Here is a 16,327-nt window from a genome sequence, read left to right as displayed (position 1 = left end):
CAAAAGCGAGGAAGCCTGTTTGTCCCCATTTTGCAGGTGGAGGAACTGAGGCTTGGAGTCACTTGCCCAAGGTCACACAGAGCAGAGGTGACAGAGTCTGAATTTGAGCCCAGGTCTCCCTGACTCCAGAATCTGTACTGCTAACATCTGAATGCTTAGCATTTCTGGGCGTGTCCTGAATGTTTAATTTCAATATTTGTGAATTAAGATAAGGTTTTTCAGCTCTCTGCTTCCAGGAAAAATCCTCTGTCTCTCTAGGAAGCAAGAAACAGCCAGGCTCTTCTCGAGAGGGTGCAAAGTAAAAAGTCAGGAGGAAAAGAGAGAAGCTGAGACACGGGGGAAGAGGGCAGCCCTGGTAACACAGAGAGGAGGCTGGGAACGCCAGGCTGTGAAGTCAGACTACAGGCTGGACAGGTGTAAGCCATCAGCACCCTCGTTTGACGCCAAGGGAAACTGAGGCCCAGGGGAGCAGCCCCAGGTGAAGCTGTGGGTTAAATCCACTCCACATGCCTCCACTAATGGAGATCGTTGGAAGACTTGTGTGTCCTCCAAGCAGCACGGAGCCTAAATAATACGTTTGCCCGAGTTGTTTTCTAGGAACTTGGAGTCAGCTGTGTGTAGTTCGAGCTGAGCCGGTTAAGACTGGATGGGACCACCCACCCTTCAACTGGGATGGGTGAGGGCCCCTTTGAACTTGCCGAGGCCTGTAGCTTAGTTACAACTGCGTAGAACTATCACAGCTATTTCCGATCACCTTTCCCCACGCTCCCCACACCTGGAGCCGCCCTGCTGCTTTGCTATTCATCCCATAAACACCCTGAGCCCCTTGCTTTGGAGGAGGCAGATTGGAGATTTGTTCTCTCACCTCCTCTCTTGACTGCCTCGCAAGAAATCGTCGAACCCAAGTTCGTGTGCCCAATGCACGGTGAGGCCAGCCAAGCCAGAACGTCGGAGGTTGGAGCAGAGGAAGGTTTACTGCAGAGCCGAGCAAGGAGAATGGGCGGCTCATGCTGAAAACATCCCAACTCCTGTTGGTTTTCAGGGAAGAGTTTTTAAAGGAAACCTTTGTGGGGAGGCCTGCAGGGTGCACGCCTTTCTTCTGATGGGTGCACAGCGAAGTGGTCCAGGGACCCTGTGCTCAGTGTGAAGCCCCATCCTGCGCCGGGTGGGGGCCTTCGTTCCTGTAGAAGAACCAGAGGTGTGTATCCCTTGAGGAGGAACTAGGACTCTGATTATCGCACTATCGTTTCTTGACTGAGCCTCCTTTGTTTCTGCATTCCCTTCTTCCTCTAATTAGGGAACGTCTAGGAGGCTGAAACCTTTTTCCTACACATAAGAAATGAGGGACACGGAAAGGCTTCTGGACCCGGGAGGGCTCTCTTTGCTGCACATCTCGGCATCTCAGCGTTTTGGCTTTTGTGTGTCAGGCAAGAACCTGGTTTGGGAGCAGATTTGGGGGACCGTCCAGGAGGTGAGTCCAAACACACCTATTACCTGTGACTCGTCAGCCCCTCACTGGTGCTGGGAGCCTGTGGACGAGTCCCGGCAGCTCCCAGTCTGATCGTGTCAGGGACCCTCCCCTGGATCTCCCCAGCGAGGTGCCACTGACCTTTGGTGCTTATTTTTGTTTTGCAACGAAGAGATGGTTTGGGGGCTTGGGAGTCTGGAAGACATCTTTGGGGTGATTAATCTCGTTAAAGAAACACACCTGTGCATGGATCGTCTTTGCAGTGATCACCCAGTCATGGGCTGGAGGCCCAGCTGGTAGGATTTTGGAGCCGACATAAAAGACTCACAGCTACCAGGTACTCCATGCCTGGGTGAAAGGCCTGGGGCTCTGGGTTTTGGTCTTGTTTGTTCTGGTCTGGTCTTATCTATGTCCGTCTGTCTGATGGCCCTGTTAAAGGTGGGCTACTGGGGACTGAGCTTCTTGGTGCCTGTAGCAAGGACCCTTAGAAGGATTTCGTTGCTGTAACCACCTGGAAGCAAAGCCCCTCCAAAATGAGAAATGTTAACTCAAGTCCCCTGTGCAGCCCTCTCGCTGCATTCTCCCAAATAGGGAGACTTTGAGTAATGGATCCATGGAAAAGAAAAAAATGGTTTGTCTTGTTTGTTTAGTGACACTGCACGGCCACAATATCCTTTAGACTCCGGAGCAAAATGGTCTGAAAAAGAATCCTTAAATTACAATTCTGCAACTAGATTTAGTTTGTAAATGGGAAGAAGAACGGGATGAGCTGCATTATATTACAGTCTCTGATGTTGTATCAGAATAAACCTATGCAGAGGAGATACAGGGTTATGGTCCAACAGGAAGGGGAGACAGAGAAACCTCTTCTGCTCGATTCAAATGCAGGGAGGACCACTTGCCGTGAAGTCAGTCAGACACTGCGACTGCTCCTTCTCTATCCCCAGACGATGGCGTTCCTGCTTTTTCATTGCCAGGGTCTGAGCCACAGCCTCAGGCTCGAGTTCCGCCCCCTGGTCTCCAAGAGTCAACAGATAGGAATGGTCTCCCCCTCCCGTACCTGCCAGGGAGCTACCCCAGCTCGGGTGGGGCAATCTCCCTTAAGCTGAGTCCCCACTGGGGGTGTGAATGCTGAGCCTGGGTAGCCTGTGAGATGGACATGGGTCCACTATCCCTTTTCAACTTCAGATTTAGTTAATTGGGAGAACCATATGCCAGCTTACAGAGACGGCCCAAAGAGAATGGGAGATCTTCTTTCACCGATCTTTGCAACCCCCAACCCAACCTGGGCAGATGTTCAAAATTCCCTGTGGTTAGGTCCAGTGGTTAGGGCGCTCCGCGCTCCCACTGCAGAGGGCACAGGTCCCATCCCTGGTCGGGGAACTAGGACCCCACATGCCACGCAGCATGGCCCCCCCCCCCAGACAAAAGGTTCAGGCAAAGTTTATGAAGTACCCTCCTCATTTCAGAAGGACATAGAATGGTGCTGGATAAAGCCACGGGAGAGGCAGATCAGCTGCACACGGAAATCGCTGGTAACCCACTATGAGCCACGGCAGGTGTACCAACAGCAGACCCCAGTTGGGAGGTGAATGCTGGGGATGGGCTAGAACTTGAACGGCATGGAGACTGCATTCTTGGAGGGTTGCCAAGAGGGGCGCCAAGCCAAAGAAGCCTCAGTGAAGTACAGGAGGTAAAAAGGAAACCGAATGAGGATCTTCCAGAATTTCTAGACTGGATCTTTAAAGCCTACAGGCAATATACAGGTATAGACCCTGAGGCTCCAGCGAATTTAAAGATGGCTAATATAACTCTTAGTTGTTTGCCTGCAGATGGGAAGGTCTAGATACAAGAGTTAAAAAACAGTGCTCCTGGACACTACTTCCTGGGCGGCGGGGGGATGGTTTAAAAATTCCCCCACGATGTTGGGAGAAATCCTGGCAAAAGATTTGAGGGAGCTTCCACTAAGGAAGGGATCCCTGCTCCAGTATTGTGGATGGTCTTTTGATTTCCAGTAAGACAGACACCTAGGACCAGAATACAGTGTTGACTTTGAACTTCTTGATTGAAAGAGGCTATCATGGGTCCAAAAAAAAGGCAGATTCTCAGCCCTCTGTTAAATACTTGGGTTCTGAACTCTCACAAGGATAGAGAGACTTGCTCCCCGATAGAATGGAAACTCTAGACCCCCAGGGATTCCTGGGGGTGGCCGGGTTCTGCCCCATGTGGATCCCCAACTTTGGACTCATAGCAGAACCCCTCTTAGGAAGCTCTTAGGGGAGACGAGGAACCTCTAGACTGGAATCTTGGAAGAATAAACATCTGGAAAACCAGCTCCATCCTCACTGGACCAGACCTTATGAGGAACATGATGGGGAAACAGAAACCATGCTTTTGCTGCAGAAGAAAAACTGCAACCAAGATCATCCAAACCTTGGCTGGTTCCAGACCCCCAACAGTGACTTCTCCAAGGGGGCAGGTGAACCCCTTCATGGATCTTAAGTTTCTTTTCAGAAAGAAGCTGCAAGAAGGAAATCCAGGTGAGTGGGATTGCTGCAGAGGTGGCTTTGGTAATTCTCAGAAGGCAATTTAAATAACTTGTTAGATTACCAGAATGATTGTTCTCTTTTGTTATGCCTTCTCTTGGCTTCTAACCTCCCAGGCTTGGAAGGACAATTCAGTGATTACCTACTTTTGCCAAAGTTTGAGAAGTGCTAATCCCTTTAGCTGCTGGACTTGTGATCCAAAACCTTTTTTCTGTATTGGATCATTCTGTATTGGATCCCTTGACTGTGCCTGTCATTAATTTTTTGACTCTCCCTATCTTCACTGTGTCTTCAGATGTAACATATCAGATTAGGCTAATAGAATTTCCTGTCCCCTGTTTTTTCTTGACTAAGCTGAAATTTGGTCCTCTCCTCATGTCCTTGGATTTTTAAAGAGCTCTTGTCTACCCCTGGTAAGGTTCTACTTTGTCAGGATATTGTAGAAACTGTACTTAATTTTCCCAGGCTATGTCCCTTCCATATTTAATATCTAAGAATGTCAGATGTCTGACATTCTGTGTGCCCCCCTCAGGGTACATCTTCGTCTGTGGTTTCAGTTACCAATCTTGGGCCTATAAGTGCCTTGACAGCTGGTGTGTAGGTAGTAATTGTTTATTAAAATCAAAATGTTAACTTGAATCCAGGAATAAGAGAATATTTTCGAGTGAGTACTAAGCAGTTTGATTCCACAAGCTGCACCTCTTATCAGCAGGAAGTAGCCAGAATGGTTTTTGCCTTTATTCCTCAAGATTAAGGAATGATCAAAAATAGGGGGAACTGCCACCGTGAGTTAAATCCATTTCACCTGTTTCCACTAAGGTTGTTTAAGACTTGCCTGTCCTCCAAGCAGCCCATAGCTAAACAATAAGGTATTTGACCAAGTTGTTGTCTAGGAACTTGGAGTCAGCTGTGTCTCGTTCAGCTGAGCTGGTTGAGACTGGATAGGACCACCCACCATTCACCTGGGAGTGGGCAGGGGTCCATCCACCATTCACCTGGGCATGGGCGGGGGTCCGTCGGTGACCTTTTGAACCTGCAGAGGCCTGTAGCTTACGCCTGTGCAGGATAATTATCACACCTTTTTCCAATCACCTGCCCCCTGCTCCCCATGCCTCCGCCTTGCAGCTTTATTCTTCATCTCCTAAATACCCGGAGCCCCTTGCCTTCAAGGAGAGGCAGATCAGAGATTTGTTCTCCTGTCTCCTTGCTTGGCTGTGTTGCGAATCAGTCCTCTTCGTTGCAAACCTCAGTTTCTCAGCATTTTGGCTTGCTGTGCATCGGACAAGAGGAGCTTACTTTGGTGTCAGGCCTTCTGCAAATCCCAAACTTGAGGGCAAAAGTGAGGTAGGCTGTTTGCCCCCATTTTACAGATGGGGAAACTGTGACCCGCTCAAGGGAACACAGCCAAGGTGACAAAGTCTGAATTTAAGCCCAGGTTTCCCTGACTACAGAATCTGTACTGCTAATATATATATATTTTTAACTCATGTACTGTAGCATTTCTGGGCGTGTCCTGGATGTTTAATGTCAATATTTGTGAATTAGGGCTTCCCTGGTGGCGCACTGGTTGAGAGTTCACCTGCCGATGCAGGGGACATGGGTTCGTGCCCCGGTCCGGGAAGATCCCACATGCCGCGGAGCGGCTGGGCCCGTGAGCCATGGCCGCTGAGCCTGCGCTTCCAGGGCCTGTGCTTCACAATGGGAGAGGCCACAACAGTGAGAGCCCCAGGTACCGCAAAAAAAAAAAAAAAAAAAAAAAATGTGAATTAAAATGGAGCTTTCAGTTCTCTGCTTCAAGGAGAAAACTTCTCACTGTCGACTGAAAAACAAAACATACAACCTGAAAGTTGAATTGTTCTTGTTCAGGGACATTACTGACGACTGCAGAGTCTTCTCAACTCTGAAGAACTGTTCCAAAGAGGTAAGGGAGGAGCCAGGATATGAGTTTTTGCGGGGGGGGGGGCGGGGGTGCAGTTGAACACTCAGAAGATTACTGCTAATCACAAAAAGCATCTCAAGTGAATGAGTTTAGTGCCTTTCTATAAGAAGATGGAAGAATGTAGGCTCATTGAAATTGTTCCTTTGATATGCATCTTAATTATCTAGGACCAGTATCCTGTTTTTTTTCCATCTTGAGTTCCACCTAGGGCACACAAACCCTCTGGGCAGCTGCAACGTAGGATGGCTTGAGGGATGGCCATAATCCATTGTCTACCAGAATGGCAGGCAAAGTTCTTTGCTTGCTGAAATGGCAGGCAACATTCTTTGCCCACACCGGGAAGCAAGAGAACCAGCCAGGCTCTTCTCAAGAGGATGTAAATTTAAAAGTCAGGAGGAAAAGAAGGTGAGAGACGGGGGAAGAGGGCAACCCTGGTAGGACAGAGAGGAGGCTGAGAACGCGGGGTGTTAAGTCAGACTAACAGGGTGGACAGCTGTAAACCATCAGCATTCTCACTTTACACCTAAGGAAACTGAGGCCCAGGGGACTGCGAGAGGGGCCCGCGGAAGGAAGAAACTTAAGGGAAAGACAATTGGAACTTCGAGTTTTCAGGCCGTACCCAGAGCGCCCCAAAACCGCATAGGCGGGGGTTTTCCGCACCTGGGGCTCCCGCTTGTCGCTCACGCCCCGCCTCTCCTATTGCTTATTGGTCCTTTCGGGCACGAGACCAATACAGGAGTCAGCCAATGGGAGTGGCCCACGGCGCGTCTTTCCCGGGAAAGCGGAGGCAGAGCGGGAACCCGGAAATGCGAGGCGCAGACAAAGTGAGGAAGCCAATACGCTGTGAAGAGGATGGCGGGCCGGCCAATGGCGAGTCGCCGAGGGCGGGGCCACGGGCTGACGGCAAAGGTCTCCGGAGCCGGCGGCCAGCCGAGACTGCGAGTGCTGAGAAGGCGACAGCAGAGCAGGGCCCGGTAGTGGCGCGAGGTGAGGAGAGGTTGAACCGGGTGCAGCGGGGCAGCGAGCCCTGGGTGGGGTTCGGAAAGCGGCGGCTTCTCAGAATGACCTTAGTCCAGTGTCCTCGCCTCTTGGAGCCTGTTTCCCCCTTCCTAGCTAGTGAGGGCTGAGAGATTCGTGCCCCCAGAACGCTCGTCCTCCTCGGGAGAACTCCAGCCCCGCCGAGGAGCCCGCGCCGACCACCTGGACGAAGCAGTGACCCACACCCTCTTCCGTACCTCCCCATTAGAGCTCGTACAGCGCCTTTTCAGATGTTCTGTATCAACCGGCCAGGCTCCCCCAGAAACCTTATCAGTCAGTTCTGGGTCTTGGTCCAGTACCAGGAGCAGACGGGATCGGGTGCTTGGGCCCTGGTTATGATAAAAGAGGTGAAGACCTGGGTACTCTGGACCCAGGTGCACTGGGAATTCGTTCCCGAATGCCGCTGTTTATTCCCTGCAGGTTGTCTGGGAATTGACTTGCTCTCTGTGTATCAGTTTCTCTCGTCTGTAAAGTGGAGCCTAGGGGCTGCTTTCCTCCGTGAGGTGGTGAGGGGTAAGTGAGATAAGGCATTGCTAGCGCTCAGCTCAATGCCCCGCACACCGTAGTTGCTTAATAAATGCCTATTGTTAGTATGATGGTGTTTGCAGACCCGATCCCTCCACTCCCACTGCCAGCCCCAAGCACCTGCTCATTGTCACAGAAGGCAAGTGGTCACCCCCTCCGGCCCACAACCTGAGTTCCTCTTGAGATGCTCAGACTGCCCAAACTCTAGGCGGGATGCCTCCTGGACAGGCCAGGAAAAGGCGGCCAGAGCGGGGAACAGCATTGTGGCTAATACCAGGGTGAGGGCAGGAAGAGCTGACTGCCCAGGTGGCAATAAATCAGGCCTTCAAACAGTTGTACTTACCAAAGAATGAGCCTCAGAACTACCTTAGCTGTTCTGGACATGTGTGTTATGTGTCTAGGGCACCCAGTGTTTGGGGTCAGGGGCCACAGATTTATGCTTAAGTGGGGAGGCTTTTGAGCCATAACCCAAGGCCGTCACTTGCTCACTGGGTGACTCTGGGCGAGGGCCTTCACCTCCCTGAGCCGGTCTCCGCTGGAGAATGGGGCAGCCTCAGTTCCTGCTGAAGATTGCAGGAGGGTACGTGTGAGGTCCTTAGGGTTTACCACAGGGTCTGGCGCGCAGTAGGTGTTTAATAGCAGTTGGGTGGCAGCACTGTTTTTCAGTCACACCGCCCTGGAGGCAGCACCTAATCCTTGCCTCACCCCCACCCCCTGGTCACAGTGAATTAAGAACCGTGGGGTCTCCAAGCCTCCCCTGAAGCCAGAAATGTGTCATCAAGGTATCGGTTCCCCTGCTTCACCTCCTGCAACTCCTGGTTCCTTGCAGATCCAGCCACTGTGGACATGTGCAAGGGGCCCACCCCTGGGTCCAGATGACACTCATGTCGATGGCTTCAGCGATGGCGGTGACTGAACCAAAATGGGTCTCAGTCTGGGGCCGCTTCCTGTGGGTGATACTGCTGAGCATGGCGCTGGGCTCCCTGATGGCCCTGCTGCTGCCGCTGGGGGCCATGGAGGAGCAGTGTCTGGCTGTGCTCAAAGGCTTCTACCTGCTCAGGAGCAAGTTGGACAGGGCCCAGCCTACTGTCACCAAGTGCACCAGACCATCCACGGAGCTCAGTGTCACCTCCAGGGATGCAGCACCGCTGGTGGTCAAGACCAAGGCCTCTGCAGGTAAGACTGGCCATCTCGCCTCGACGCTCGTGAATCCCATAGGTATTTAGAGGGCCAGCTATGTCGTGTGTGCGGGGTACAGGGTCAGCCCTGAGCTCCTAGCCAGACAAGGTGATAGGTGGCTGAGATACATGTGGTGATACGGAAGCAGAGGGAGCCGTAGGAGCACACAGGAAGGCTCCCTGGAGGAGGGGATGCCTGAGGAGAGACCCAAGGGAAAAAGGTTTGAGGGGAGAGTGTTCCAGGCAGAGACCACAAGGTAGGAGAGCCCTGGGCACTTGAGGAACTAAAAGAAGTCTAGGAGGTGTGGCTGGCACTGGGGGTGGGAGGGCCAGCAGAAAAGGGCCAGAGGTACCGCAGGGTCCAGTTGAAAACCAGGGCCTAAAGGGGCAGGGGTGGAGGCAGGGGGAAGAAGGGACCCGCACCTCCAGAAGAAATCACCAGAACGGCTGCGAGCTGGAGCAGAGGTAGGGGAGGCCCGCCTGACAGGAGCTGCGGCCGTAGGAGAACACAGCCACTCAACGACGGCAGGTCAGAGGAGGGGGCCAAGGAGCCCGGCTGCTGCCCCCACGGTAGAGAACAGCTCTGGGGCTGAGTGGACAGCGACCAGCACAGGGCCCCACTGGGCTGTAGGAAACAAACCTGTCTGCACATACAGGTATGGGAAGGGCATGTACAACATGGCTGGATAGAGCCCCCTGAGGCCATTGAGAAGACCAGCTGTCAGGGGTGACACCGCCCCTGAACGTCCTCTGCCCCTCCCTGACCCACGCCTCTTTGACTCTTTTCTAGCCAGCAAGTTAGAAGCCAAAGCAGCTTTGAACCAAGCCCTGGAAATGAAACGCCAGGGCAAGCGGGAGAAAGCCCACAAGCTCTTCCTGCACGCCCTCAACATGGACCCAGGCTTTGTGGACGCGCTCAATGAGTTCGGCATCTTCTCAGAAGAGGACAGGGACATCATCCAGGCTGACTACCTGTACACCAGAGCACTGACCATCGCGCCCCACCACAAGAAGGCGCTGGTCAACCGCGACCGCACGCTGCCGCTGGTGGAGGAGATTGACCAGCGGTACTTCAGCATCATCGACAGCAAAGTGAAGAAGGTCATGTCCATCCCCAAGGGCAACTCGGCACTGCGCCGGGTCATGGAGGAGACGTACTACCACCACATCTACCACACAGTGGCCATCGAAGGCAACACTCTCACCCTCTCAGAGATCAGGCACATCCTGGAGACCCGCTACGCCGTGCCGGGGAAGAGCCTGGAGGAGCAGAATGAGGTCATCGGCATGCACGCGGCCATGAAGTACGTCAACACGACGCTGCTCTCCCGCATCGGCTCTGTCAGCATCAGCGACGTGCTGGAGATCCACCGGCGGGTGCTGGGGTACGTGGATCCCGTGGAAGCTGGCCGCTTTCGCACGACCCAGGTCCTGGTGGGCCACCACGTCCCGCCCCACCCTCAGGAGGTGGAGAAGCAGATGCAGGAGTTCATACAATGGCTCAACTCGGAGGACGCCATGAACCTGCACCCGGTGGAGTTTGCGGCCCTGGCCCACTATAAACTCGTCTACATCCACCCTTTCATCGACGGCAACGGCAGGACCTCGCGCCTGCTCATGAACCTCATCCTCATGCAGGCGGGCTACCCGCCCATCACCATCCGCAAGGAGCAGAGGTCCGAGTACTACCACGTGCTGGAGGTGGCCAACGAGGGCGACGTGAGGCCGTTCATCCGCTTCATTGCCAAGTGCACGGAGACAACCCTGGACACCCTGCTCTTTGCCACCACAGAGTACCCTGTGGCACTGCCAGAGGCCAGACCCAACCACTCTAGGTTCAAGGAGACGCTGCCTGTGAAGCCCTAACGCTCTAAATCCTCCCTTGGTGGCAAAGGATGTCCCGGGGGGGGGAATAAATCCAAGAAACTCAGCAATTCTAGAAACCTAGTCATCTCCCAGAGTAAAAGAAGATGGGTAAGAAACCTGAACATTCTTTACCTCCAAATGCTTCTTTACAGACGAAAACTAAGTTATTAAGCCTTGTCCCTAAGATAACTTATAATTGAGCCCAGTTATTTATTTCCCTCAGAGCTGGTTAAATGTGTGCTGTCTGTGCTGGTGGCCCCGATCCTTGGGGTGGCCCCAGCAGGCTTTGGGGGCATCAGTGCTCCTTGTGTGACCAGAACACAGGTTCTGGAGCAGAATCTGCACTGAGGTGGGGTCCGGAGGAGTAACCCCTTGCAGCCCTTTCTGGAACCGGCCGCGAGGGTCTGTGACTACCTGAGAGAAGTCCGCACGGCTGAGGAGAACCCGGTCGCAGTTGTGAGAAGTGACTGAAAGCTTCCTTTCGTACAGGCGTTGGCTCCCCTACCAAGAGGTTAGTGTTGTAACTAATCCTTACCGGTAGAGCAAATTTCTGAGATATGAAATGAACGTTTACAGTATATCTAGTTAGATACCTCGCTTATTTCGAGGAAGGTTCTTTGAGCCATAGTTTGCAAACTCCGGTACCAGAGGCTGTTACTTTGCCACGTCGGCCGTTTCTCTAATTAAGAACAGGGGCGTGGCTAGCCTGGGTGCTTCGTATTGATGTTTCTCACACCTGCAGCAATTCAGACCAGATGTTTCAGTCTAAAGGTTCTTCTGGGTTTGTCACCTAACAATTAAATCCTGCTGCAAATCTGAAGACAGACGCCTCGTCAGTACCCAACAAGCATTTGTGAGGAGTCAGAGCGCCAGTTCACAGGAGCTGAGAACACTTGACCACAGCCAGGATGCGTCCCTTTAATCCACTCACCTGCCCCACAGCCACTGTCCCCTCAGGGAAGCAGAGCAGATTGCCTTGGAGTGGCCTTATGTTCCTAGCAACTTGTTAGAAGATAAACTGTTACATGTAACTAAAGCCAAGCTTCCAAGTTGGCTGCTGCTGCTTAGTCTGAAGGAGCACGGAGTAATTTTCTGAAAGATTAGTAAGTGAAAAGATGTATGAAATGGCCCCAAGTGATTGATTGATAGATAGTTACTCAAACCTTGATAAAAAATATTTTTGTATTTGTATGCTGCCATAAGGTATTTCTTAAACCTTAACTCTTCTAATCGTCTTGCTCTTTATAAGCACACCAAGGAAGGCTGACAGAAGTGCTTGCTTTGTACCAGAGGGAGAAATTTGCACTTTAGCTATGTGAAGGGTATTATTTTAACAAATTACTAATAAAGTAAAGTATTTTGTTACATAAATGCCTGAGACTTTGCTGCCTTATTCAAGAGCTGTTCCCACCCATCTATCCTGAGGGGGAAGGAGGGATTCTTTCAGAACTTTAGCGGTATTCTTTATATTGTTCCGGGAGAAAAACAGATCCAATATGGTAATTATTTCAACAAGACACCGAGACAGAACTGGTTGGTTACGTTGACAGGGATGTATCGCTGATCTTGCACTAAGACACGAGTAGCTGAAATGGTTTTTCATGTATCTATTTACCATCAGTTTTTCCCCCCCAGGACTACATAAACCCACTCCTAGGTTTCTGAAAATCTATTTCTGGAACAGTCAATACCCTGCACCTGAATCGGGTCCTGCTCGAGTCTGAAAGGTCCACCTCTGTAACAAGCCCCTGTGGACATCTGAGAGGGTGAGGTCAGATGTCCACCACGTGACCTAGATTACTAAGGAAAGGTCCATGGCCCCTTGGTCCCCAACTGACCCACATCCTCTCACCCACAGAACGGGCCTCTCTGCAGGGAAGTGGATGGCCGGCCACCCCAGAGAACACAGGTTCTTCTGACTGCTCCACAGCCGCTGCTTGAATTCAAAAACACCTAACGTTCTGTGCAGAAGATAAAGATGAGGTACAGAGAACCTATCAATTAAAAAACTTATTTACAAAACAACATGAAATTGGAGATCTGCCTGGATGGTTGATAACATTAAGGTATTACTGCTAATGTTTCTAGAAATGATAAAAACCAAGGCCTTTAAGTCCTTAGAGATACGTGCCACAGTATTATTAGGTGACTATCCCTCCAGAACACAGGATACAAGAGGGGCAGGAGGTGGAGATGAAGACGGGCTATGAGCTGAGCAATGCTGAAGCTCGATGACAGGCACACGGGGCTTAGTTTACTACTTATCTGTTTCAATTGTTAAGTTAAAAAATATAGGAAAGCCTGAATGATGCATAAAACCTTTAGAAACAGATAAATGAGCTGATTTTCATGACATAGGAAAGAATTCCGATTTTTTTCCCCAGAGTGCCTTTTATAAAGTCAGTTTCCCTACTGAACTGCTCACTTTCAAAGCAATAAATACTGGATAAAAGATGTGGGTAAAAAAGCTTGAAAGCTGTTAAGTGCCAAACTGCTGTAAACTGAAGTTTAAAACCGAAGATATCACAGCAGAAATGGTTTAAATCAAAGTGCCAAGCGGATTTGACTTACAAAAGTTCTATTTACATGCCCATTAGGTAAACCAAGGTACACCCATTTCAAAATACACATTTGAATGCACATCTGAGTACCTTTCGACAAGAAGTTTTTAAGAGAACTTCAGTTTAATAAACAAAGCTAAATGGGGAGAATTTAAGTTTGCACTTGACAATGCTATTTAAACAAAACCATAGGGCTGAAACTCAGTATTTAGACAAAGACACAGTTCACTAGTCACTAGGCAAAGAAAAACGTCCATAGCAGATGGCGCACAGAATTCCTATACAAATGTCACAAGTATTTTGCTTTTAGGAAACAAAACAGTGGGTTGACGTGTCATTTACAAATACGTAATATAAAAACGCACCGCCCCCGTGAACAAAAGCCCATCAGATGTTTTATGTGATGCCCCTTGCCCCACCCCTTTACTAAAATAGGCCATTCTGGTGAATTACTAACATCTGCCTTTCTGTCTTTTAAAAATTAAAAGAGTGACGGGCACATGTACTGTGCAGGGTGTAAGAGAAGTGTCTTATAAAAAGGGGACCAGAGGTGGCCAAAAATATTTGGACAAGGGGGGTCTCAAAACGGTGTGTTCGCGTTTCACATCTGTTTCTCACTCTTTAAGACACATCTTAGGAAACTGCACCCTGCGCCCAGCCTGTGGAGTGACCGTTTTCATCCTCTCGCCCTCAATATGAGGGAGCACTTAAAGCCTCTTTTTTCCTTGGACACCCTTTTCCCGTCCTACCTAAACCAGAGCAAGCGTGTGGTCACAGGCGCTGCACTGGGTCCTGCACAGCCAGGGCACAGCTGGGCACCGGGCGTCTTCCCGGCCAGCATCAAGTAAGGCATTTCCCTTCTCGCACAGTCCCACTCACTTTCTCAGCAGCAACTTGGCAAAGTCGGCATTGGACATCTTGGGTACCTCGGTGGCCGCCGGCGGTGGGGCAGGGCCGTTTTCAGCCTGGGCTGCGGTGGCGCTTGGGCGTTGCAGGGCGCGGGGCAGCAGAGAGAGCTGGGTCCTCCCCTTCCCCCGCCTGGAAGAGCAAACAATGCACGGACCTTCTGAGGCGACAATTGATGAAAATAAGCCAGGACGGTCTTAGATCACCGCAAGGTAAAAGGTGAAAAACAAAAACCAAGAAGGGTAGTAAGACGAGCCCTGTTCTCCCTGACTTCGGCTATCAGGTAAAAATCACTTTAACCAACTTCGCCTTTTCCGCAATTTGGCGAGGGCCACGTCTGTGTAATACCGTCACACATAGGGTGGATAAAAATGGCTGTAAACTTGCAGACCTCACCAAATAACCTCGCACCCTGCTGCCTCATCCCTGTCGGGTGGGAACAGAGCTTCTATCTGGATTACAGGTGGAGATATAGATTAGCACGGCAAGCACATGGCTGTCAGGTATGGAACCTACAGATGGATTCACCTGCCAAAGGGGACTTTAACGTAAAAATCAATCACCAGTGTAAACCGGCGAACACGAGAGAGGGTCCCACTTCCAGACTGGCCCTCAGCGTGGACTTGCTGCAGACACCCTGCCCTGGGAACGAGCGTGAGCGCCCCAGGGACGCCAGGCCCTGACCTCCCGTCTGAACTCACTGTGGTAAGGGGAAACTCGGTCACCGTGGTGCAGGCCAGGACGAAATCTGCACCAACGAGCACACAGAGCACACAACACTTACGCTCCGTAGATCTGCCGCGGCACCATGGCGCCCCCCGGGGCTTTCCTTGCCTCTGGCTTCTCCGGAGCCTTCCTCTGAGGCGGGTTGCTGATAGCCACTTTGATGACGTTCTCTTTGATAGTCATGCCATCCATCTTCAGGACGGCCTGAGACGCCTGGGATTCGTTTTCGTACTCCACGTAGGCCAGGCCCTGAAAGTTTGCAAAAGCCCGGCCAGGTGAGTGTTGCAGGGCACAACCTCCTCCCTGAGGTCCACCGGCCGGTTCAGGGCGGGCCCCCGACCCTTGGGTTCCCTCCCCACCACCGCCATCCTTTGTCTATAGGTCTCACAGCCCTAGTCTCCCTCCCTATTTCTGCAACTGACTAACTTCAGATAACTTTTTAAGTTCAGTGCATCTTGTGCTTGCTCCAGCCAAAAAAAGAAAGAGAGAGAGGGACCAGCATAAATCTAGCAAATGGATGAGGTGTCCTGGACACAGGTGAGCCCCGATGTCCCTGTGCCTGGGGACGCCCTTACTCATATTCTTCAACTCTCGATTAACCTGGATAAACGGGACGGGGGTTGAGAGATCAACCAAACTCTTCTTAAACAACTACTCAAAACGTCGTCAAGGATTTCACAAGAGATTGAGGGGACCGGAGAAGGGGAGGACGTGGTAAGGGGGAAGCCAGTGCAGGGACCTGGGGAGATGGCCAGAGGCCTAGTGAAAAGTGGGGTCCGGGCAGGAGGGAGGAGACTGCAAGGGGGGGCACCTCACCCCAAGGCCCCACAGCCTGGGAGCTGCACTGGAGCCCCTGCTAATTCGTGGTAGTTTTTCTTCAAACACCCTATTCTTTTAAGTACAATGAGCCACATCAGGTTCATCTGACTCCATATGGAAAAAGAGCCTAGCGCACCTAGCCTTCTGTTAACTTCTCGTCTGCTTCCTAGTAGACAGATCAGAACCCACTCTAGAACCAAGTAACCTCTGAACAAAGGCTCGCCCAGACTCCGGGAGGCGACTGCCGTCTGCCCAGACGCTGACCTTGGGTTTGCCGGCCCGGTTGGTGACCAGCCGGATGTCCTTCACAGTGCCGTGGGCCTTGCAGATCTCTTCTAGTTCCTCTTTCGTGCAAGAGAATGGCAGGCCCGAGACGAACAGCTTGTGTTTCTCCAGGGCAGTGCTGTACCTGAACACCTACAGGGAGGAGTGGGGAGAGGAAATGATGACCCTAGGCCCAACCCAGCTCCCCACGACACAGGGTCAGGCCTCGTCCACAGGTCTGGCCCAGCCAGAGCCGGCTCCGGGTGCTGGGAACTGTCAACTCGCCCTGGGCAAGTCACTCAACTTCTCGAAGCTTCCACTTCCTCCTCTGTAAAATGGCAAGTGAAGCCACTTTTCCCAGAGCCTGGGTGACGACCCAATGAGGTGACATACAAAACACCTGGCACAGTCCCGTCACTCCTAACCCTCCAGCGGCAAGCAGCCATCACACAGTCCCTAACTGGACCGTCCTCTGTCAAGTAATGCCGGTT

At 51.6% G+C, this 16,327-nt stretch overlaps 2 protein-coding genes across 4 annotated transcripts in view; one reads left to right on the top strand and one right to left on the bottom strand.

Annotated features, from left to right (window-relative positions):
- Nucleotides 1–6,691: 6,691 nt before the first annotated feature.
- Nucleotides 6,692–10,604, top strand: FICD (FIC domain protein adenylyltransferase). Of its 2 annotated transcripts, XM_004323174.4 has the most exons (4): nt 6,693–6,940; nt 7,412–7,504; nt 8,346–8,692; nt 9,485–10,604. In XM_004323174.4, the coding sequence occupies exons 3-4, from the start codon at nt 8,392–8,394 to the stop codon at nt 10,558–10,560; spliced, it is 1,377 nt and encodes a 458-aa protein (XP_004323222.1). In that variant the 5' UTR covers nt 6,693–6,940; nt 7,412–7,504; nt 8,346–8,391; the 3' UTR covers nt 10,561–10,604. The 2 variants fall into 2 exon arrangements, with proteins under 2 accessions (XP_073646344.1, XP_004323222.1); XM_073790243.1 differs by lacking the exon at nt 7,412–7,504 and having other exon boundaries at nt 6,692–6,940.
- A 2,604-nt stretch (nt 10,605–13,208) lies between these two features.
- The window catches only part of SART3 (spliceosome associated factor 3, U4/U6 recycling protein), a 33,630-nt gene continuing 30,511 nt past the window's right edge, over nt 13,209–16,327 (bottom strand). For both annotated transcript variants that reach the window (XM_019950417.2, XM_019950418.2), the window contains exons 17-19: nt 15,837–15,989; nt 14,812–15,002; nt 13,209–14,159 (exon numbers count right to left, since the gene is read on the bottom strand). In XM_019950417.2, coding sequence (XP_019805976.1) covers nt 13,997–14,159; nt 14,812–15,002; nt 15,837–15,989 — 507 coding nt within the window. In that variant the 3' untranslated portion in view covers nt 13,209–13,996. The remainder of the gene's footprint in view (nt 14,160–14,811; nt 15,003–15,836; nt 15,990–16,327) is intronic.

This window comes from Tursiops truncatus, chromosome 13, assembly GCF_011762595.2.
Source record: "Tursiops truncatus isolate mTurTru1 chromosome 13, mTurTru1.mat.Y, whole genome shotgun sequence".
Taxonomy (NCBI): Eukaryota; Metazoa; Chordata; class Mammalia; order Artiodactyla; family Delphinidae; genus Tursiops; species Tursiops truncatus.
The sequence above is the reverse complement of the archived record's forward strand: the minus strand, read 5'-3'. Positions and strand labels throughout refer to the sequence as shown.